The 23,536-nt window shown below is 30.4% G+C and overlaps 1 protein-coding gene across 3 annotated transcripts; it reads right to left on the bottom strand.

The window, feature by feature from the left end:
• Nucleotides 1-572: 572 nt before the first annotated feature.
• Nucleotides 573-16,650, bottom strand: LOC105762746 (MADS-box transcription factor ANR1). Of its 3 annotated transcripts, XM_012580624.2 has the most exons (9): nucleotides 16,359-16,650; nucleotides 15,916-16,153; nucleotides 8,551-8,629; nucleotides 2,480-2,541; nucleotides 1,556-1,655; nucleotides 1,412-1,453; nucleotides 1,235-1,318; nucleotides 909-1,063; nucleotides 573-801 (listed from the first exon to the last, which is right to left on the bottom strand). In XM_012580624.2, the coding sequence occupies exons 2-9, from the start codon at nucleotides 16,095-16,097 to the stop codon at nucleotides 786-788; spliced, it is 720 nt and encodes a 239-aa protein (XP_012436078.1). In that variant the 5' UTR covers nucleotides 16,098-16,153; nucleotides 16,359-16,650; the 3' UTR covers nucleotides 573-785. The 3 variants fall into 3 exon arrangements, with proteins under 3 accessions (XP_012436078.1, XP_052481701.1, XP_052481702.1); XM_052625741.1 differs by lacking the exon at nucleotides 1,412-1,453; XM_052625742.1 differs by lacking the exons at nucleotides 573-801; nucleotides 909-1,063; nucleotides 1,235-1,318; nucleotides 1,412-1,453 and having other exon boundaries at nucleotides 1,550-1,655.
• Between the last annotated feature and the right edge of the window lie 6,886 nt (nucleotides 16,651-23,536).

Raw genomic sequence — 23,536 nt, 5'->3', positions numbered from 1 at the left:
TTGATTTCATATACGTTTTGATTTTGTCTAATATAATCAATACAATTACTGATGAAGATGAAACTGTTATATACCCTTTGTAGTTAATCTTGTGTCATTCAGAGAGTTGATGGAAGTATAGGTATTGAGCAGTAAAGGAGCACATGGCTAAATGGTGACTATACCTAAGGTTGTCTGCCAACAAAATCTTGGCCGGCCTAAGTAACTAAAGCAAATTTTTAGTAACGTGAATCACTTAAGTCCTTGCTCATCGTGAAATAAAGTTGCTTGTTATCCTGTTAGGTACCCTGTTAATTATGCATACTGAGTTATCAGTTCATTTGATTCCACCCCCCCCCCCCTTTTATTTTCAGTTTTTATGTTTTTCTTTCATCATGGATGGGAGTTATTTAGAAGAAAAAAGTAAGACCAATCTAGTACTTTCTTTATTCAATAACAAAGAGGACTAAAGTTGCAATTTGCACTCGGTAAGGAAGTCTCGTTGAACACAAAAGTTCACCAGGCAGCTGAGTAACATCAGACACAAACAATGCATTCTAATAATTATGTGAAGTCACATCAGATAACTTGTTTCTCTGTTCATTTTACAGCATTTCTAAAGTGTTTTTCTTTTTCATTAAACATTTCATATGAAATCTTCTTCTTCTTTATTTTTTTTATGCTGAATATACTTTATCTCATAGCTCGAATATGAAAACTCACTGGTAGAAGCTTTTGCTCTAACCATAGCCCAAGTTGTTGATCGGGTAGTGATGACGTCCATCCATAGTTGTCTGACCAGTTTTCTAATGCAGCTGTAATCTGTTTTTTTTTTTTTTTAAGAATTTATTTTAGATTGATATTGAAATAGTTTGCTTTCTGGTTTTGTTTGCTGTAGTTTTTTAAACAGTATTGAGTGGAAGACTTACCCCAACTTCATTGATTTTGCTGGTGCATTATTCTTAGGAGGTTGGGGCTGGCTTAACTGCAGACGAACAGGTGCGTGCAAATCATATCCATTGTTGAATGTATAATTTGAGTGGGAGATTCTGCTAGCTTCATTTGCTTCTCTTGTTCCATAAATCTGAAACCCAACACTTGTGCTGTTTAGAGTATCAGGAGGAAAACTTTTCATTTGGTTAAATTTCAAGAGCATTGTACTGGCCTGGTGGTAAACTTCCATTTTATTAAGAAAGGTAAAAGGAGGAAGGATGAGGTGAATAAGGGATATTTATCAAATTATCTAGGCAACTACCTTCTTTTGAAGTTCAGTATTTTGTTGGTGGATGAGGTCTACTTTCTTATACAGTTCTAGATTCTCCTGATGAATAAGGTGTCCCTGCAATTCAATAAATTGAAGTTACTTGACCAAAAAATATCCATGAATGTAAACCTGGAAAAAGAAAATCTGCGGCAGAACTTTCAAGGAAACCTTGTGGTTTAGCTCTTTGATTTCGTCTGTTAGGATTTGTTCCTAGAGGAAGAACAACAACATAGGAGCAGTTGCAGTAAATATTATCATCACTGATCTTAAATGTCATGGGCATAATTTCATCCAAATCTGAAGCTATCATACCTTTTTTGTGCGGACACCTTTCAAGCTCACTTCAAGTTGGTTTTCCAGGTGCTGTAGATCCTTAACACTTAAACCAGATAGTTCTTCTCCCATCAATTGCCTGAGTCAGATGTTATTTAAGCTAATGCATGTCCAATATTTAGAATTTGGCCCCACTGAGATCCTAATGTCTCTTTGGTCATACTATAAAAATAGTTTAAAAGTTTAAAGATTATATTTTGCTCCCATTTAAATTGAAAAAATGATAAAAATACATATTGCTTCATTATTAACATTGAAAATAATCAGTAAAGTATTGTAATAGGTACTTTGCAAAATATAATAGGCTGTTATGACATGTAAAATAGGAAAGACTGATATGGGACTTTTCAAAGCTTTGAAAAACTACAGAACAACAAAAAGTTTTCTACCTGACTTGTTTTTTCCATTAAAAAAAGTTGTACACCATAACGAAAGTAAAAGAAGATTCAGTAGAAAAAAGAACAAAGACATGTAAGTCTATGACAAACAAAAAGAAACAAGGGGTTGGGATGGAACACTGTTTTTTTCTTGCAAAGTTAAAACATATTCAAGTGAGCAATTCTTTTCTTTGCTTTTTGATAGTTTGTGATTGTGGTAGAGTATTTGGTATATTTAATATTACATATCACCTTATCCCTGTTGAAAATAAATCATAGACCTGTCCTTGTTTAGCCCAATACTTGTATCTTTAAGGATTTAGTTCTAAAATGAGCACAGTAATCCATTTGTTACTACTAAAAAATTTTGATGTTGGGGCATGATTCATTTATGTAATTCTTAGCAAATTTAGAAAGATGAAAGTATTGTATTATCTACAAAATTAGTTAACTTCTTGCATTAAATCTACAAGTTGAAATATTGTTGAGAGTGTTTTAGCAATGAATTAGTGGAGGTTTCGAGTACCTGTGGTAGTCTTGCAAGTACTGTAGTTGTTGCCTCAAGCTTGCTGCCTCCCTTTGCCAAAACTATCAAGTCCATGTCAATTATTAAATAAGAGAGACATATTTCTTGAATGTGATGTATTGTATTGTAAACTAATAACACACGTGATGTAATATTGAAGTACATGTCAAAGAAATTTGGGATTAGTTTCAATTCAATGTGGACTACTTGTGAGTTAACTCATTTTGTTGTTGAGCTCATATAGCAACTAGATCGAATCCAAGTGGTCTGATACTTAAATTGAAACCACTTTGCAGGCTCGTTGCTTGCTATTTGAAAGTAAACTGCCAAATGAATTTTAGGCAGAGGTAGTAAACACTGGTGTTTACTTGCTAAACAGATTACCTACTAAAGTTGTTGAAGGGAAGACACCATTTGAGGCCTGGTATGATCTTAAACCTTCTGTTTCACACTTACGAGTATTTGGTTGCACTTATTTTGTTTATGTTCCAGAAGAGAAAAGAAGCAAGCTGGACAGTAAATCGCAGCCAGAGATATTTGTTAGATATTTCGGTGTTAAAAAAATATATAGAATCTATAATCCTTTCACCAAGAAAGTGATCATAAGCAGAGATCTGAAGTTTGATGAAAGAAAAATCTGGAATTAGAATGCAACAGAGGAGGACATGTGTGAACAATGGGGTCTAAAACCTGATATGCGAGCCACTGGAGACCCAAGTGAAATGATGCAGTCGATGAACAATCGATATGAGGAACCAAGTCTATCACTAAAATCTATCAACGGTGTAATTAATGAAGCTAGAATCAGTCACTTTTGAAGAAGCTGCTCAAAATGCTGAATGATGAACAACTATGAAAGATGAAATCACCATGATCAATAAAAATGAAACATGAGAGCTTGTGGACAAACCAGTTCATAAGAAAGTGATTGGTGTTAAATGGGTGTTCAAAACCAAGATGAATCCTGATGGATTAGTCAACAAATATAAAGCGAAGTTGGTTGCGAAAGGGTTTAACCAACAATATGGAGTAGACTTCACTGAAACCTTTGCCCTTGTTGCGAGGTTAGACACCATAAGACTGCTAATAACTCTTGTAACTAAAAAAGGTTGGAGGATAAATCAAATGGATGTAAAGTCAGCTTTCCTAAATGACTTTTTGAAGGAAGAAATTTATGCCAAGAAACCTCAAGGATTTGTAGTAACTAGGTGCAAGACTAAGGTGTACAAACTGCACAAAGCATCATATGGTTTGAAACAAGTACCAAGAGCATGGTATGAAAGAATTGACAGCCATATGACAAAGATGAGTTTTGAAAGAAGCATCAACGAGCCCACTTTATATATCAAGAAAACTGGTAATGAAATACTCATCATTATTTCATTATAAGTTAATGATTTACTTGTGATTGGCAGAACAGTGAACTGATGATTGTATTCAAAGATCAGATGCAAGAGAAGTTTAGAATGTCAGACTTAGGTAAAATGACATATTTCCTCGATCTGGAAGTGAATCAAGCTCGTGATGAAATTTTCATAAACCAGAAGGGGTTTGTAACAAAATTCCTGCGAAGATATAGCATGGGGAATCGTAAACCTGCGAGCACCCCTATCGTTCAAGGTGAGAAGCTCACTAGCAATAAAGATGTTGAGAAGGTTGATGAAACAAGCTATAGAAGCTTGGTGGGATGTTTGCTTTACTTGACAACATCTAGACTTGACATAATGTTTGTTGTAAGTCTATTGTCTAGATACACGCATTGCTGCAACGTGAACCACTACAGGGCAGCTAAAAGAGTTCTACAATTAATAAATAAAAGGAACTCTAAGCCATAGAGTGAAGTTTGTGAAGACTGAAAAGGTCAAGCTACTTGGGTATTCAAACAATGATAGGGCTGGATATACTAAAGACATGATGAGTACCTTAGGTTATTTCTTTACTCTAGGATCGAGTGTGTTCTGTTGGGGCTCGAAGAAGTAAGAAACAATGACACAGTCAACTGCTGAAGCTGAGTATGTTGCAGCTGCAGCAGTTGTGAATCGAGCCATCTGGTTAAGGAAATTGTTGAATGATTTGAATTTGAAACAATAAGCAGCAACGGAGATTAAATGTGATAATCAGTCTGTTGTTGCAATTGTAAAAAATCCAGTGTTTTATGGAAGAATAAAACACTTCAAAATCACTTTGTAAGAGAAGTGGAACAAGCTAAGGAAGTAACCTTGGTACATTGCAATTCGCAAGATCAGTTGACTGACATTCTAACAAAACCTATTGGAAAGATGAGGTTTGAAAAGTTATGTTATAATATTGGGATTCGCAACATAGAGATCAAGGAGAAGTGTTGTGAAATGACCCTCCGTGTATTGACGAACCCAGATTGCAAAACTACGAGCTCACCATATATGCGAGCTCACCAAGGCTGCGAGCTCACCAAACCTATGACGACATCAAAGGTGTGAGCTCTGTCAGACGAACTCATACCTGAGAGCTCTTTAGTCTATAAGTTGCCAACTTGCACTGAAACTATAATGATTTTTGATTAGACGTTTTGGCAGGTGATTAGACTGAAATCAGCCAATGAGGAAGAAAGTTATATGAATCTAGCTACAAGATTAAGCTAAATTATAATTATTTTATTATTATTATTAGCTTATTTAAGCTCACTTGTTTTTGTAAAGAGTGCATCCGTTTTTATCAATGCAACAATTGATTACAAGCTGATCTTTCCCATTTTTTTGCCTCTGTTTCAACCCTTCCTTCATCAAATTTCTAGCACATTTTTCTAAAATATACTTCAAATCAATGTCACTTTTCAATCTCCAAACTTTGATTCTCACTAAAACCAAGTAAAAAAAATCAAATTATAAACACTTCTCAGCATTATGTTCTCTATTCAAATCAAAGGTTTCATGGGTTTAGTGAAATAAAGCTTTGGCTAGAAAGAGAAATCTTCAAAAGTTTTAATCAAGCTAAGAAATTATGTTTTCATCATTTTAACTTTTGATATTTTTTATTTTGGGTATGTAAAAGCCATTTGAGCTTGTATAATAAAATTAATTTATATCTTTAAAAATTTTACTTTTAAGATGAAAAAAGAAGATAAGTGTTAAAAATCTTAATATCGAATTTTAGTTCATTAAAAAGATAAGTACGCTTAAATTTTCCTATTTTTTTCAGAAATATAATTTGAAATTGAATAAATTAGTGAAATAAATATGTGTAGTGACTATGTGTATATTAACATGTGAAAATCTTGACTTGAATATGTTGAAATTATTAATAAGGAATTGTAACAATAATATTAAGCCTTAGCTTGGTGCTACAAAATGAGTTAGAAAATGCTATAAGAACGTCAGTGCCATGGTGTGATATAATAACTGATAAAAAAATGTAATTAAGTGTCATAAGTGAATTAAAAGTAGTAATTTGAGACAAGGAGGTGAAATGCTTTATATGTGAAAATTTGAATAATAAGATTAATTGTATATATAAGAATGAGAAATGGTGATATGGCCACCTTGTTAATAAGAGTAAAAGTGAAAATGTATATATATATATATATATGATATTGAGACTTGATAGAAAATGATTATTGAAAGTAATTATGGATGAGCGTTGATGATAAACCTCTCCTATATGTAAAAGGAATATGTGGATTGATTATGAAATGATAATGAATTGCTTAATGAACATTAGAAAGTGATTTTGTTATAAGTGAAACTTGATGTGTATGTAAGTGCTTAATGATATAATAATTGAAAATTGTTCTAAGTGATTATTAAGTGACTTGCTTTAGTAAGCTTAGTAGAATAGTCAGGGTACAATTGGCATGCCACAATGATTAATGCGTGCACTTTGGAACGATGATGTGTTCTGGAATGATGATGTGATACCTTATGGCATAGCACTCCGGTGCACCTTGGACCCATATACATTTGGTGTGTTAAGTTGGATGCACAATTGATGCAAAATATGTGGTGTGATAGGTTGGAATATAGAATATCTGAGTTCTATTAGTGTTTGCTATGGGTTAAGTGCTACAATAAAAATTTTGATGATAAGATTCATTAAGGTCCAACCGTATAAAATAGTGAAAATGAAAGTATTAATAAATTTGCTATCTTATAAATTAGATAAAAAGTATTAAGCTCTAAAATGAAGCTATTGAACAAGAAATGGTATAATGGTAATGATTAAACGTCTAGTAATTGAGATAGTAAAAATGAGCTTCGTGTTAATTATTATGTGCAAAACAAGAAAAGAGGAATCTTAAAATGAATTTATAAGCATGATGTAATGAAAGAGGAGCTAAGTGGTTAGCAAAATGATGAACCATACTTAAGTGAGTTGAGTCTTAGTGATGAATTAACAAAACATCGACTCTTAATCCTCGTTAATAAGTGACTCAACTGAATTATGCTTTTAAAGACTCAACTCTAATAAGAATATAAAGTAAGGTACGAATTTCTTTATATACTAAGCTCTTCAAACTTAACACATGTGTGGTTTGAAAGCGTAGGTGGATGACTTTTTTCATGAAGCTAGAAAGCATATCTTTGAAGGATCACATTATCGTGTGAGGTTTGAAACACTTGGAGAATTTAGTTTTGTTTTCCTTGTGTTAGAAGAGTTTGAAATGGCTTGTATAAGGACTAAGTGGATTTTATATTAATTTTGTAAACTTTATGATGAGTATAATGTTAGAGTATGCCCAAAGACTAATCATGAGCTTATTGTAATCACATACTCATTTTACCTTATTTGTTTCTTTTTTTATGTGTAAATAAACCGATTAATGATAAAATTATGAGAATAATATGATTATTCTTAAAATGTCCTTAGTAAAGTATTATTGTGAGTTTGGATAATAATAATGCATTGAGACTAATGTATAGTTGATTGATGCTAAAGTGTTGCCATTGACATAGAGATGTCAAAATCAATACATGAGTATTTGTTAGAGAACAACATACTGGATTGACCCGCTATGAGTATGTTTCTTAGATTATTATGCAATAGTCACAACATTACTCATAACGATAACTGCATATATGATCTTCAGACTTGAGATCATCAATGTCTCAACATCGTGAGTCGTATATTTGATACAATCAAATGTCTACCGTAACAGGTTGTACTATAAAGACTGATGTTAGGTATGCCACAATCTATATAGTGAGATATGATTGATCAAGATAAGATTTGTCCCTCCTACATAATAAGAGCAATATTTTAGGTCACTTGATGGAGTGAGACTAGAAATGCATGATCATACTCAAATAAGTAGATATGAAATATCACACTTATTTGTTTATTGTAGTCTACTCAAAATATTAAGAAATATGAGATTGAATTATACAAGTGTGACTATTCCATGACTTGTGTCCAATTTAAATATAAAGGATAAAATGATATAATACATGAAAATTTTATCACAGAAAGGTTATGTCGAATCACGATTTCTTATAACTTGGGTAGCAATGATGCATTGCTAGATGTCACTCATTACTTGTAACATTAAAAATGTTCTAATATTACTACTAACGTTACAAGAGACTATAGGGTCACACTTTATGGTTAAAGTGAACAAAATCTAAATACAGTTGACATTGTGTTTAACTGTCACATGAGTTAAATTAATTATAGATAATTAAATATTAAACGTATTATATGTACAAACTTATTGTACACAAATAGAGAACATAGCAGGGAAGATTGATGCATATATATATATATATATATGTATATAGGGAGTTAATTTATAGTAATGTATGTATGTTAGATTGTCCGGCCTTACGAAGTTGATCTACTTAAGCCACTACCATTACCGCAATGTTTCTTTATTCTTTAAATTTCTTATATAGTTTTTCAACATCTCGTTTCATCTAAAGAGAAAGTAGGTGAAGTGAAAACCAATCGAAACAAAGCAAAACCTCAAGACTGTTAGCCTATTAACCCATTTTTTCTTTTTGCAGATTCAATGTAACACAGCATGCCGAGAAATATGTAACCAAAAGTAAGGAGAAGAAAGAAATATCTCTAATCATATTAGATATGAATGGAAAAATTACCTTGACTTGGGAATCGGGATTCAGTAATTGGTGATGTTCTTCTTTAACCTTGTTGTAGCGTTCAATAACAGATTTCATGCTGATTTTTCAAAAAAAAGAAAGAAAAATCCAACGTCAGTATATCTCAGGGATGCCGCTGCAACTGCACTTCTGTATGGAGTAAGGCAGCACAGAATATATATGGATAATTATTTTGTTCATTTACAGTAATAAAATTTCACATCAAAGGTCTGTGACGCTGTTAAATTATATGATACTTTCATGGAGCTTGAATGTCCTAATCGGGAGCCAACGAGGACTATGCGCCCACCCGAATTTCGTGAGTTATTATTACTAGTTTGCTATGGCTTTTGATAGACATATAATTATTTATACCCATTTAATTAAATTAAAAACAAAATTTTAAAAAACATCAAACTTTTTATTGAATTAAATGATAAATGATGGTGCTAGACATAAGATCGTGTTAGATTAAATTATGATTATAACCCTACTATTTATATTTAGGATTTAATATATATTTAATTTGATATAATTTAATTTTTTACATAATATCATTATTTAATCAAAATACTTCAAACTTTGATTGTTAAATTAAAATGTTGAAGACAAAATTGTTTTTAAAACTATCCATTTCAAGTCATGCAGAAGTATATATATATTTGTGTTTAATGTGAATAGTTAAGAAAGTTAATTATTTGGACCAATTAATAATATTATAAAAATAGAGATTAAATTATATTAAATTAAAATATAAAATTAAATCCTAAATGCGATTATAGTAGAACAATTGAAACTACAATTTTACCATTAATTTATAGTTAAAAATAGAGGAAAACAAACTGTCTCATTAGTTAGCTAAATAATTAGCACTCTTAATAACTTCGATATCTCACATGGATTGTTTTAAAAAAATACTTATTTCAAATTATCATGGAAAAATAAAAAATTTGTTAGAATTGTATTTTTTAAGTTGTATAAAAATTTTAATCCGTACTCAACAATATTACTTATTTGAACTAACTAATAATATTATAAAATACAATTAAATTATGTTAAAAGTTTTAGTAAAAAGATTAAAACTTAAATTTAAAAATAATAGAAGTAAAAAAAAAAAAAATAGGACATATGAGAGTTAGCGTGAGAATTAAAGCTCAAACTCTCACGCAAACTCTCCTACGTACGTTGAAGTATGCTGACAAAATCATCAAAAGAGGGATGCTGCGGAATCTTGAAATTACATTCATATTTCTTGGTTCTAATACCATGGAATCGTCTCTGAACAAGACCCTCTTGGTTCTAATTCCTAAAATTGCAAATTCGAAGTCCCTTGTTCAACTCTAATCCATTAGTCTTTGTATGATGTTATATATGCTTGTGATGGAACTCTTTGCTAACAGCTTAAGTTAGTCTCTGGCTGGCACGAACGTCACTGATAATATTTTGGTGACCCAAGAGGTAATACATTTAATGAGAACAAAACAAGGCAAAAAGTGTTGGATGACTATTAAAAGTGGATCTAGAGAAAGCTTATGATTGATTGCAGTGGAAGTTTATACCGAATTCATTAATAGATGCAGGTTACCCTAAGAATCTGATGCAAATCATAATGAACTGCATCACAACCTCTTCCATGCAAGTTCTACGGCTAGGAGAGTGCCTTTAGCTTGATTTGTCCTTATGACTATTCCCAAATTACTTGGGGTATGCCTTTATTTCATCAGAGAGTTAAGAATGGTACTTTCAATTTTGTTCTTAAGAAAGTTCGACAGTAACTTAATAGTTGGGATGCAAAGCTTTTTCTATGGCTAGGAGAGTGACTTTAGCTCGATTTGTCCTTATGACTATTCCCAACTTATGTAGTCTACCATGATTTTGAGGGGTATGTGATGAAATGAAAAGTTGGCTTGAAACTTTATTTGGGGTTCTTTAGAGTCTAGTAAGAAGCTGACACTTGTTAGTTGGAATTCTTGCTGCTAACCAAGCAGAAACGGTGCACTTGGGTTTCATAGTCTTCAACAGCAAAATGAGTCTTTCCTAATGAAGTTCGAGTTTAACTTTGTGACCAACAAGGGATCGCTATGGGTACTTGTTATGAGATCAAAATACAAGATTGTTGAAGAGTGTCCGATGAACAGAGAGAAATCTAAATGATCTATTTGTATGGAGGTCCTTAGTTAAAATCTGTCCTCTACTATGTAGGAATCTCGGATGGGCTATTGACAGTGACAAAAGCGCCAAAATTTGGACGGATGTATGGGTCACCGATGACAACCTTCGAGTTTCTGACATGGTGGATGATAAGGGAGAATAGAGATGGGCAAACCTATATCGAGTTCTTGATAGTCCAGTAATACTAAAGGTATCAAGCACCACTGAATATGCAGGTTGGTTTGTATACTATCATTTGGCGTTGGTCTAAAAATGGTGTTTTAACAGTGAAAAGAGCTTACACTATGCTCATGAAGTATAATTGGGATGCAGTTGAAGTGATTTGGCGGGTGGCTTAGGATTACAAAGGTCTACAGAGATTACATCATTTTCTATGGTTTACTTTGTAGGACAGATGGTCGACGAATAGGGTGAGCTACAGGTGGGGCATAACCACAGATGCTTCATGTCATTTTTGCGGATTCAACAATGAGGGCCTCATCCATGTGTTTTGTGATTGCTCACTAGCTCGTAAGGTTTGGCTTCAAATTAGTCGCTATGCTACGTTTTCTTTTTCTCTATTTGCCTCTAACTGCTACGATTGTTGAGAATATTAAAACTGAGATGAGAACTGAACTAAAAGAGGGTGATTGGGATGCTCCATTTGGCATCATATTATGGTGAATTCAGAAATAGTGTTTTTAGCAGGGAAAACTATTACTCTGAAAAATTCATCAAACTCAGTTGGTGTTAGCCTAAGGACTCATTCGGCATTGTGGTTAGGGTACAAAAAGTGATTTTTCAATCCTAACCATAATATTAAACACTTCGCTTTAGGGTTGAAATTATGATAAAAAATGCTTTTTCATCTAAATGCAAAAACCTAGATTTAGGTGTTTTTAATTTTGCATTTTGTATTATGTAGTAAATTATCAAAAATCCTTATATTAATTATTTAAAATGCATTTAAATTTTTAATTAATTTATATTTTGTGTATTATTATATTAAATTATTTAAATATTTCATATATCATTATATTAAAATATTATTTTTAATACCATTATATTAAATCATTTAAAAATAATTTATCATTATATTTAAAATTTTAAAATGTTTCATGTATCATTGAATTTACATATAATTAATTAATTAATTAAAAATATTTAAAATGTATATTTCATGTATAATTATATTAAATCATTTAAATATTATCTAAATTAATTTATTTTTAATTTCAATAAATATCTAAAATGGACATTTCAATTTTCTATAACAATCTTTAATAAATCATACTTTTCAAAAACACTTTCTTATAATTTTTTTTTCAAACCAAAATTTTTAAAAATACTTCTCAACCGCAACAATAATGTCAAACTAAACCTAAGAATATCAAAGAGACAGTAGAGAAATTGAGTCCAACTAGAAGAAGCAATTATCAAACTTTGATGGACCAAATTAAATGCTGATGGTGCAAGGAAGTGTACGAATGGGACTGCATCAGTAGAAGGTTTAGCCACAGATGATCATGGCAATTGGCTGCAGGGGTATTGTAGAAGCATAGGCAGTTGAAGTATATTCTTTAAGCTGAACTTTGGGTGATTTATGATGGTCTCTCTCTACATTGGAATAAGGGGATCAGCCGGGTTATAGTGGAGGGAGATAGCTTGGAGACTTTGCGAGTCATGGGATGCAGAGAGTTTAAGACATCTAATATGGCACTTTATCGAAGAATCAAGGATCTTATTACTCGAAGATGAGATCGCGGCTATAGCATACCTATCGCGAAGCTAATGCGGCAGCAAACTATATGGCTAATCAAATGTATGGCATGGCACTGGAATTATATATATTTCTTTGATGAAGCACCAAGGAGCATAGAAGATTTAGCTAGGAGGGCTTGGGAGAGACGAGCCACTGTGATTATTTAGTTCTTTAGCTTCTCTTTGTAACCAAAAAAAAAAAAACCCTCATCCATCATGGGGAAAGAACAATTCGTAGGAGAAAATTACTAATAATGAACTAATTAATCTCATTTAGCACTATTTTTTCACAACTTCTGAAAATAAATTTCTTTATAGCAAAATATCATGCTAAATGGATTTTTTGTTAGCTTTTGCTATTAAATTCATGATTTGGTAACTTAAATGAAAATTCAAGAAGATTAAAATTTTAAGGTTTTAAAGCTGGCTTCTCAATAAGTTGATTTTATTATATGCTCATATCTTTAAACTTTTGGTTTGAGCCTATCAAGGGAGCCTAGTATCAACCAATTTTAATTTCTATCACTCACAGTGGTAGTTAAGAATTCTAACAAATCCTGTAAAAAAAAGAATTTGTGTATAAGAAAAAGGGGAAAAATCAAATTGTTCAAGAAAATTAACTACCACTTTGCTACAATTCAGTTGGATTTTATTAATGTGAAATTTTTTTACTTTTATTCTATGTTTGGTAATATGTATCAATAATTTAGTTACAATTGATAATTTTAACTACTTACATTAATTCGGTTAGAAAAATTATAAAATATTTTTCATATTTAAAATGAGTTATATTATTTGATGGTATCTTTTATTTATAAAAAATACGCATATAATGATATTTGAACCTACGTCAATTACATTAGTAAAACATTGAATTTACCACTCTACAAAAGTTTTATTTTGATTTTTTTCACATTTTAGTTTTATTATGCACAATTTATTACCATCAATTGTATAAATTAATAATGTTGTTGATGGGTTAATGTTACAAGTTAACTCGACATTAACTCAGATTTTATAACACATATTAAATAATTGTGTTCATTTAATATTTTAACTTGATGAATTTATCCGTTTAAATTTTTGTTTTACTTGTAATTTAATCTAATTGAAAGGAAAATTAATATATATAATTGTATCTTAAAATATGAGTGAACTTGATCCCAATTTCAAAAAATGATTTTTCTTACATCCGTTTGGATGATTCAATAAATAATTTTAAACTACTTTTTTCTTCTATATCTTTTATTTAATTAAATTAATTTTGAACATAAAATAATTAATTTTGAATATTATATTTTATTAACTTAATGGTTTTACATTTTTCCTAATATTTTATATTATTAATATTTTAATAATCCGATCATCATATTTTATGTTTTATTTATGTAAATCATGCATCAAAAAAATTCTAACTATTCATTTTATATAAAAATTTCAAAATAGACAATATTTCAACCGATATGATAGAGATATTCAATTCAAAATTTCTATGCATGATGTTACAAATATCTTAATAAATTCAAAGATTAGATTTTAAAATATTAATTGTATAAAAATTAAGAGTGTAAAACTAATTAAATTTTGTACCGGTATAAATAAATCCTCTCATTTATTAATATGTATCAAATACTTTTATTTTTTGGCACATAAATACTTTTATTTTTACTTTGTTTAAAGTTACTTTAAATTTTACTCAACGTGCAGATATATTATTTATTTCATTAAATATTTTTATTTTCATATTTACTTATTTTATTTATATATTTTATAAATAAAACACCCCATTCTATTTTTGGTTCAACTATATATGTTTGAAGAAAGTAGCTAATGAAAGTTATAAAGTAAGGAAAAGTTTTATCAGGATTATTTTAAAAATTAAAGGTTTTAGGTATCAATAAAATTTTCCTACATCATTAAATTTTAAAGACATGAAAATATTATTATGCACTCATTCATAGAGAAATTATTCTATGGATCATTTCCGTTATATTATTCATGGTCTCTTTTCAATTATTTAATAATATTTAAAAAAAAATACATGCCATTAATTTTGACAATTTTTTTACCCTGGACCCTAAATCTAGAATCCGGAATCCTGAATCCTAAATAAAAAATTAAAAAACCCCAAACCATAACACCGAACCCTTATACCCTAAACTCGAACCCTAAATATTAAATTCATAATTTGTAACACTAGACCCTTGAACCTTAAACCCAAACATGTAACCTCAAACCCTCAAACCTTGAACTTAAACCCCGAGCCCAAAGCCCAAAGCCCAAAGCCTAAACTCGAACTCAAACCTTAAATCTTAAATCTCAAACCCAAACCCGGAACCTCAAGATTTGGGGTTCAAGATTCGAGATTCAGGATGAAATAATTAATTACTAAAATTATGTGTCAATGATATTTAAAAATTTCATAAAATTACTAATTTTTTAATTGGTTGCACAAAAATAAAAAATATTAACTTATGAAAAAACAAAATAATTAAAGTTTGTAAAAGAATAAAAGATGTTTGTTTATAATTTAAAAATAATCATTTTAAGGAATTTAATTAAATTTAAATTAAGTCGAGAATATATTAGATATAGATGAGTGTATAATAATATTGTGTTATCTTTAAAATTTAATGACATGACACTATTTTAATTGATGCCTAAAAACTATACCTTTTAAAATGATTCTAATATAATTTATTCCCATAAATAATATCAAAATTATTCATAATGCCACAAAGAAAGCAGAAAACAACGTTGTAATATTAAGTCTACAAACAATATACTAAGATTCATTCCAATCTTTGTTCAATCTATTCATATCGTTTTCTCCAATTCATGAATGAATAAAGAAATGACATTAATATATCTGAATATTCATGCAACTCCTTTAATTGAGGAAGAAAAGAAGGTGAGCTAGAATAGCCAATTAAGGTGATATGAAAGAGGATATGTATATGCTTTTCAAAGACAAATGAGAGGCTCAGTTAGTTTAAAGATAATATTTTAGGAAGTTTCCAATTCCATAGGTAAAAGAATTCAACAGCTATGATAAACATTCTTAAGAAAAAGAATTTCAAAATATTGCTTAATCTGTTTCTGAGGAAATGTTTTAAGTGTATATCGTTCTATTAGAAGAAATGAAACACTTATGCTTCACATGCAATGTCTTTAATGTTTTTGAATTACTCAGTATAACTTTATAATATTAAACTTCCAAACTTTGCATGCATGAGGGAGACCTTCAGTTTCCTACATTTAAGAAAAAAGTGGCAGACTCTATCCTGGTTTCAGTATAATGATTATTTCTTAGTAAATCTGAATACTCGTTTCTTTTCTCAGAAGAAAAAAGAGAGACTAATTTAAATATTGTAAAAAGTAGAGATAATAAAATCATTAGAAAATGCAATAAATATGCACCAACAGAAGAAAAAGAAAGAATATCGATCTGACCTGGAGCTGGCATAATCGTAGAGCTTGCCGGTGCTAGAAAAGATGATCAATCCAACTTCAGCATCGCAAAGGATCGATAATTCCCTTGCTTTTTTCAATAATCCATTCCTTCTCTTTGAGAAAGTCACCTGCCTGCTTGTTGAATTGTCTATTCGTCGGATCACTATCTTTCCTCTTCCCATCCTCTCTATGAAATCAATAATCTGCTTAATCACGGTTTTTTTCTCCCTTTGTTTCTCTTTTTTTTCCGGATTCCAACAAAGTCCAAATCAATGAATAACAAAATAAAATAAAAAATCAAGGTAAACGTGTATAATAGATTATATGCTAAGAACAGTGAAAACTAGTTTAAATCAAAGTCGAAAAACGAAATCATGATTTTGAAAAAGATTTAGATTGTAGATTTTTTGGCGAAGAATTAATATTAAAGACAAAAAGCTTACTTGTTTTAAATTAATTATGGCGAAGAGTCAGACGGAGAGAGTGAGAGAGAGACGCAAGTCTTTTCCTTCTATATTTTCTCGAGAAAGCTTGAGAGAAAAGAAAATGAAAATATTTATATGTGTATTAGTGGAAAAAGGGAAATGGATTGTCGTTCGCAAAGGAAAGCTGAAAACCGGTTTTCTAATGGCAAAACCTCTATAGAGACCAAAAACATGGAGCTCAAAACCGCTTGATTTTCAATATGGAATTCACATGTAGGTCACTATGTCTACTCTCGAGAGTGGCTAAATATTTTGCTACTCGCTTCATACCAAGTGACAAGTATCTGGTGAATCGATCAAAGTGGTATTGACCATTTACGCATGTTAGAGAATCTCGGAAACCGTTAAAGGCACAATGATAGATTTCAAATGAAGACGCTTCGGCAGGGAAAAGCGAGTATACAATTACTATACTCGAGAGACTTAACGGAGAAAATATCCTAGGACATTCAGAGTTGTCCCCCAGGATTCGTGGTGAGCGAGTGTGAGAAGTTGAAAGCACTTGTAATATGTGTGACGTATAGGTTGACGACACGTTGGGTTAATAAAATCGAGGCCGTACTGTTATTTTATGTTTTCAACTCTCTAACGTTTTGTAATTGGTTGGGGAGAGAGAATTGCCCTAACTCTTCGTACTTCGACACGTGTACTAATCTCTTTGGTGGACTCTAGGGTTTCACATGTGTGCTTGTTCTTTTTAGTACTAGTTATTTTTCATCATTAAATTGGAAGGTTAGGTTGGTAAACCAAAGTTAGTAGAAAATATTATTATTAATAATATTTAATGATTTATTTAGTAAATTCGCTTTTAATGTCAAATTCCCTTTCTTTTAAAGAGGGAGGCAGTACTATGAGTGAGTATAATCGATTCGAATCGAAAAATTAGATAGAAAATTTAAATTTTGAATTAAATAGTTCGAGTTATTTGAGTTAATCAAATTATTCGGATGAAATCGAATAAAAAATTAAGTTTTTCGGTTTAATTCGAATATGAATTACACAATTCAAGTTATCTAAAAATCTGAATAAGAAAAGACAAAACTACATCATTTTGATAAATGCTTACCTTTTCTAAATTTAAAAGGCAATAAACTATGTCATTTTGATAAATGTTTACTCATTAAGTTAAAAGACAAAACCATTATATTGTTTATATAGTTAAATAATCTTATACTTCGTCTACTAGTTAAATAATCGGTCCATGTAAACTCAACATTGAGTATAAATAACAGGATTCGTTAACTCGACTCAAATTGTTTTGACTCGATTCAATTCGATTCGAAAAAAATTCAAATTGAGTTCGGTTGCTAAAATAAGATTCGTCAATTCAATTAACTTAAAATTTTTTTACTCGATTCGACTTGATCGAACACTGACCCTTACTTGTGAGTTAAAAACTTAAAATTATTGATATCACAATTTTTTATTTTGTGTCTATATTGATATTTATACATTTATTTATTAAATTACTGACTCGGATATCTTAAAACAAATTTTGATAGGCCAAAATTTACCTTATATTCCATGTTTAATGACAGTCAAATCTATTTTCCGTTGCATAAAGAAGAAAGGAAATAGAGGTTTGAAGCTTATACCATCTTTCGAATATACCGATATAATCTATACTACGAAAGTTATGACTGAATTGGTATTAGAAGTTAGACTGTTAACTTTAGGAAATATATAAAAAATAAATTAGAATTAGAATTTCTAATATATGTATATGTGTGAAAACTACATATTTAGGATACAAATGTTAACTTAAAAATAACATACAATAAATATAAATAATAAAATATATGGTAATTTGAAATTAATTAAAATCAATACTTGAAATAATAAAAATAAATTATGAGAAAATAATTTAAATACATAAATACATTATATTAAAAATACTAAATGTAATATAATTATTTATCATACATCTTCTCAAAATTTTGAAATCTTAAATTGAAATTCCATATGTGTGAATTTTTATGATAATTTTAGTATAGTTGTAATTAAAACAAATAATACATGCAAAATTAAAGCTAATATGTCATATCATTTAAAAGTCCGTTTTTAAATTAATTTCCTCTTCCTTTTAAAGCATAATTCATTTAATATTTTTATACTAATATTTCTTTATACAATACCTACTTTTAGTTTATAATTCCTCCTATCCTTTAAATTCAAGAAAAACGCACTTAAATGCACACAAATTCATGTCTCCGCCCTCTTAGTTACTACAATAAAAATGGTGTTAGTTAAATTAAGATTCAACTGACATACTAATATTTATTTTAATTATTGTTTTTTAATATATTTCACCTGCATAATGGCGTGTAATTAGTTGTTAAAAGTTTAAAACTATATCCGGATATCTAGTGATATTGGTGAAGATAATATTTAAGGACCCCATTGAATTGAGAAAAATAGTATGTCACACCCCAAATTTGGCGGGTCTGAGAAGAAGGCAAGTATATATGAATGTTACCTGTTTTGGCGCACTATGGTAGTATAGTCCACCAATTTACAAACTTCTGGCGAACTATAGTTTGGCGCATAAAGTATCAGTCCGTGGAAGTATCTAAGGATTTTATCTTGGGGTATTTTTCAATTGAAGAAAGAGTACAAAGAATGAAGAGTACGCCTTATGAGAGTTACCGCCAGAGGTGTAGCACGCTTGGTTTGCTCGAACGCTGTGCAAGGTGGGTTCTATAATGTGTTTGGTTGGGGGTCAACTAAATGGATTGATTGGTCAAACAACATCTGCACTAGATTTTCTTTTATGTTTTTCCCAATTTTTGTTGTCCATTTTAGGGACAATTTCTGTATACATCTAACACTTGTCAAGATCCACTAAGAAGAACTGAGTATATATATATGGTAAGAAGGGAACATTCAAATGACTTTTCTTCCTTCTGTTCTACATTCAGGTTCTTCTTTTTGAACCCAAATATTCTCTTCTTTTTTGTTAAACTAGAAGCTAAAAGACATAAAAACAGTAAGGAGTGAATAGGAGGCCCTGCATGGGGGTTGTATGTAATTGATATATTAATAAACTATCTGTAAATAGGATGTTAATGGTGATTCCATGTTCTTTAAACAGTTATTGCTGTAACAACTCGAAAGTTAGTGGTTTCAAAAAGTGTGGTTTTGAAACCCTATTTTCGTAAATTAGACTCGTAAATATTTTTATTAAATATTTACAGAGTTATATTAGAAGCAAATTGAATTTTGGATAGATAATTTCATTGAATTAGTGCTTAATTTAAGTATAAGGACTAAATCACGTAAGTGTCAAAAGTAGAATTATAATTAAATTATAACGTAGGACATAATTAAAAACTTATAAGGAAATTTAAACAATATGATGATGGGAGTGGACGAAAATAAGGGTTATATATATGGTTAAAAATATTATAATTAAAGATTAAAATTAATAAATAAAATGAAACATAACTTAATTAATAAAATAAAGTATGTGGAATAAAATGAAAGATATTGTATACAAACCGAATTGAAGGAGAAGAAAAGGGGGAGAACGGACTTAAGGTTTATAAATTTCAAGCTTCAATTTGGTATGCTCAATTTAGTCTTTTTCTTATAGTTTTTATATTTTTTGAATCTCGGTACTTAGAGCTAGCTGACCCATGTATTATTTTTCGGCACTGTTAAAAATTTAAGATGTTACCATTGTTGAATATTTGAATTTTGAGGTGTTAATTTGATAGAGTTTAAGTTTAGTGTTGATAAATGACTAAATTGTAAAGTCAATTGATGATTTGGTGCAATAGGGACTAAAATGCATTAATTTCAAAATTAGTGGTAAAACTAGGAAATATAAACTTAAATTAGGCCTAGAGTGCAAGTGATATATAAATTGGAGATTAAATTTGAAATTTATGTTAGTCTCGATTTTAGGGACTAAATTGAATAAAATACAAACGCTTTATAAATTAGAAATTGATTGTGAAATTAGTAGTGTATTGATAAATTATTATGTTTGTTTTAATTTGTAGCTAAAGTCGACCCGAATTCCTTGAAAAAGAAAGGAAAAGACGAAGTAGTTGATGAATAGCTCGGAGTCCACGATTTGTGTTTATATAATTCAAACTCTTTGCAATTGATGCATATTGAATTATTTATGTATGGTAAGAGTATGAGGTGAGTCATTTGTGGAAATATAATGAATTGAATTGAGTTGGAATAATTAATACATTTGCGGATTAAAATGAATATGTACGAATGGTGTGTAAATTTATATAAATGTGAAATGGTGTATGTTTGTGATGATCTATTATTACTCTACGTTGATTAAATGTATTTTATGATGATAATAAGTTTGAATTGAGATGAATAATGATAATGAAACATAAAATGTAAACCCTATGAATTGTTTGGGCAAAGTCAGGTATAGTTGGCATGTCATAGGATAGGAAGAGTTCAGAGTTTCTTTGATCACGAGTCGATAAGGTACTAGGTGTCTATTTGCTTCAGTTTAACCGATGAGACACTAGGTGTCAAATTAATTTAGTGCTGGGCGCAACTATTTACTTCAGATTTATCCGATGAGGCACTAGGTGCCAAAATAGTGTGTTGGTTGGATTCGTGTATCCGTTAGAGTCCGAGTCATGTTAATAGGGAAATAAATATTAAGAATGAAATAAAATATGTTAAATGGAATGGAAATGAAACATATAAATGGAATGGAATGAAATTATAGATTGATTATGCTTAATAAAAATATGAACTTGTAAAGTGACATGGATTGTGCCATTACATGATTTAAATACCAAATGAATTATGTAATGTAATTGCCAAGTTTTGTTAATGATAAAATATGTTGATATGAATAAAAAATATATATGGTAAAACTTAATTGAAATTGTTATGATTAGAGGGTATGTAAATTGATATGAATGACTATATGAACTAGTGTATTGAAATTACATATTGCATGTTATCTTTATTAGATTTATGAATAATTGTGACTTATATTATGGTTTGATTGTTTTGATTATAGAAATACCATTGAGTTATACTCAGCGTAAACTCAGCGTACGGTTTTATTTTTCCCGTGTGCAAGTTAGGTACTTAGCGGTTCAATCGTCAACTCAGCATCCAGTAGCAATCCTTAACTCAAATGTTGGTAATGTTTCTATTTTGTTCTTGGCATGTATATAGGAGGTATTTGGTTGATGGTATTTTGAATACTATGTGAATATGCATAAGTGTGAAGGCAATGGTCAACTTGTGATTAGCATGATAGTTGCTTAGTTATTTGCTTAATATTTTCATGAATTGGATGGTATATGCTAGGCATTATGCTTGTTTGATGTTTGAGCTTGGTTTGTGTTTTATGATGTGCTTAGATGGTCTCTTAGCATGGATTTAGTAAATGACATATTTATGTCTATAATCTATTTGAATTTTTAGGTAGCCTTTGTATCTAGGTAATTAAGTTAAAATGAAAATCAATTATGGAATGTTGAATGTGTTCATGATTAGCTTGATTAATTGAGGTGCCATTTGAGGCATATTGGTTAGACATTTAAGTGTTTGAATAGGTGATATTATTGTTTCTTGTTTGGTAGGTGAATTTGGCTTGAAATGAACTTTTTAAAGATGAGATTTTACCATTTTTAAATTTAGGTATTGATATTTTGGCATCTGGTATCGATACTTGGCCATATGAACAGTTTTAAAGTAAACAGAATGCCAAAATGGTATCGATTTTTATTTGAGTATTGATACTTTTTCATAAAATATCGATACCATAAAATAATTATTGATACCCTTGTTTCGCAAAGAAAACAAAAATTGTATTTTGGTATCGATTTTCAGTAAGGTATCGATTCGGTATCAATACCAACTATTGATTTTCAATATTGACCTTAAAACTTTAAAATTTTACAATTCAATTCTATTACATGCCTGAATTTCACAATTAGGTCATTGTAAAGTTCAAATTTTAAATATGTTTGATTATATGTGATCTAACGATAAATAACTGAGTTTTTGTTTAGTAAAGTATTTATCGATTGTTAAATTTTATCGTAGCATCTTATTACTCGGGTCAGGCCATCGGGCCAAGTAATTGGTGTTACAGTTGCTGCTAGTTCGGAAAGGACGATTGGTTTTGGACCTCCGAGATATAGTAAATGTGAGTTTTAGGTGAGTCTTTAACCTGACTCATATATGTTAATTTACAATGGAAATTCATATGTTGATGTCATCTCGGATAACTGGTGAGAGCAAGTGTGCTTAAAGTATCGTAAAATTGCTACATGTTTACAAATGAGATATATGAGTGAATGTATGAATAAGATGATGTGTGGTATGTATGCATGTGAAATCAAGTATGAGAGAGTATGAATTAGTCTGGTGTGTTAACGAATTTAGGTAAGTGTATTTTGTGTTAAATGAGTAACACCCAATTTCGATACCTCCGGTGGGGCAGGTACATTGCTAATCGAACAAGCAGATCACAGTGACAATAAGAATACTCATGGTGTAGCCTTCAGTGAGATGTAAACTGGACTAGCAGAACACGACATGAAGATGTGAAAGACTATGTGCTAGAAACCCATGGCATTGTATGGTAATGAAAATACTCATGGTGTAGCCTCCTGTGAGATGTAGATTGGATTGGTGGATCACGACATAAAGATATGAATAAGACCATGTGAGAGAAACCCCATGACACCCTTAGAGATAGTTTGTCGGGATAGTAAACATGAAACTTTTGGAAAACCTTTGTGGCGAATTCTATGATGCCTTTGTGGTATGTTCTATAAAACATTTGTGTGTATTTTGTGATGCTTTTGTGACATATTCTGTAAAGCTGATAACTCTTGAAAAGAGCTATATTTCATGCCCTTATACTTAGTTAATTGCCTGTACTTAAGTATTTTTAGTTACATTTTAAGATATTGCATTGACACTTTTAAAACATTGCATTGAAGAGCTTCGATTGCGCTTGATTGTTATTACATGTTGCTTTTAACTGCTTGTAGGAGAGATTTGTTTGGCAGGTGCAGAGTGTAGAAAAAAAGAGAGCAAATATTGAAGGTTTGCCATGCCAAAGTATGGACAGTTTGCGAACACAAATGCCGTGACAATGCTGAGAATATGCCTAGTCAGCACTTAAC

This window comes from Gossypium raimondii, chromosome 12 (genome assembly GCF_025698545.1).
Source record: "Gossypium raimondii isolate GPD5lz chromosome 12, ASM2569854v1, whole genome shotgun sequence".
In the NCBI taxonomy this organism is placed as follows: domain Eukaryota; kingdom Viridiplantae; phylum Streptophyta; class Magnoliopsida; order Malvales; family Malvaceae; genus Gossypium; species Gossypium raimondii.
The sequence above is the reverse complement of the archived record's forward strand: the minus strand, read 5'-3'. Positions and strand labels throughout refer to the sequence as shown.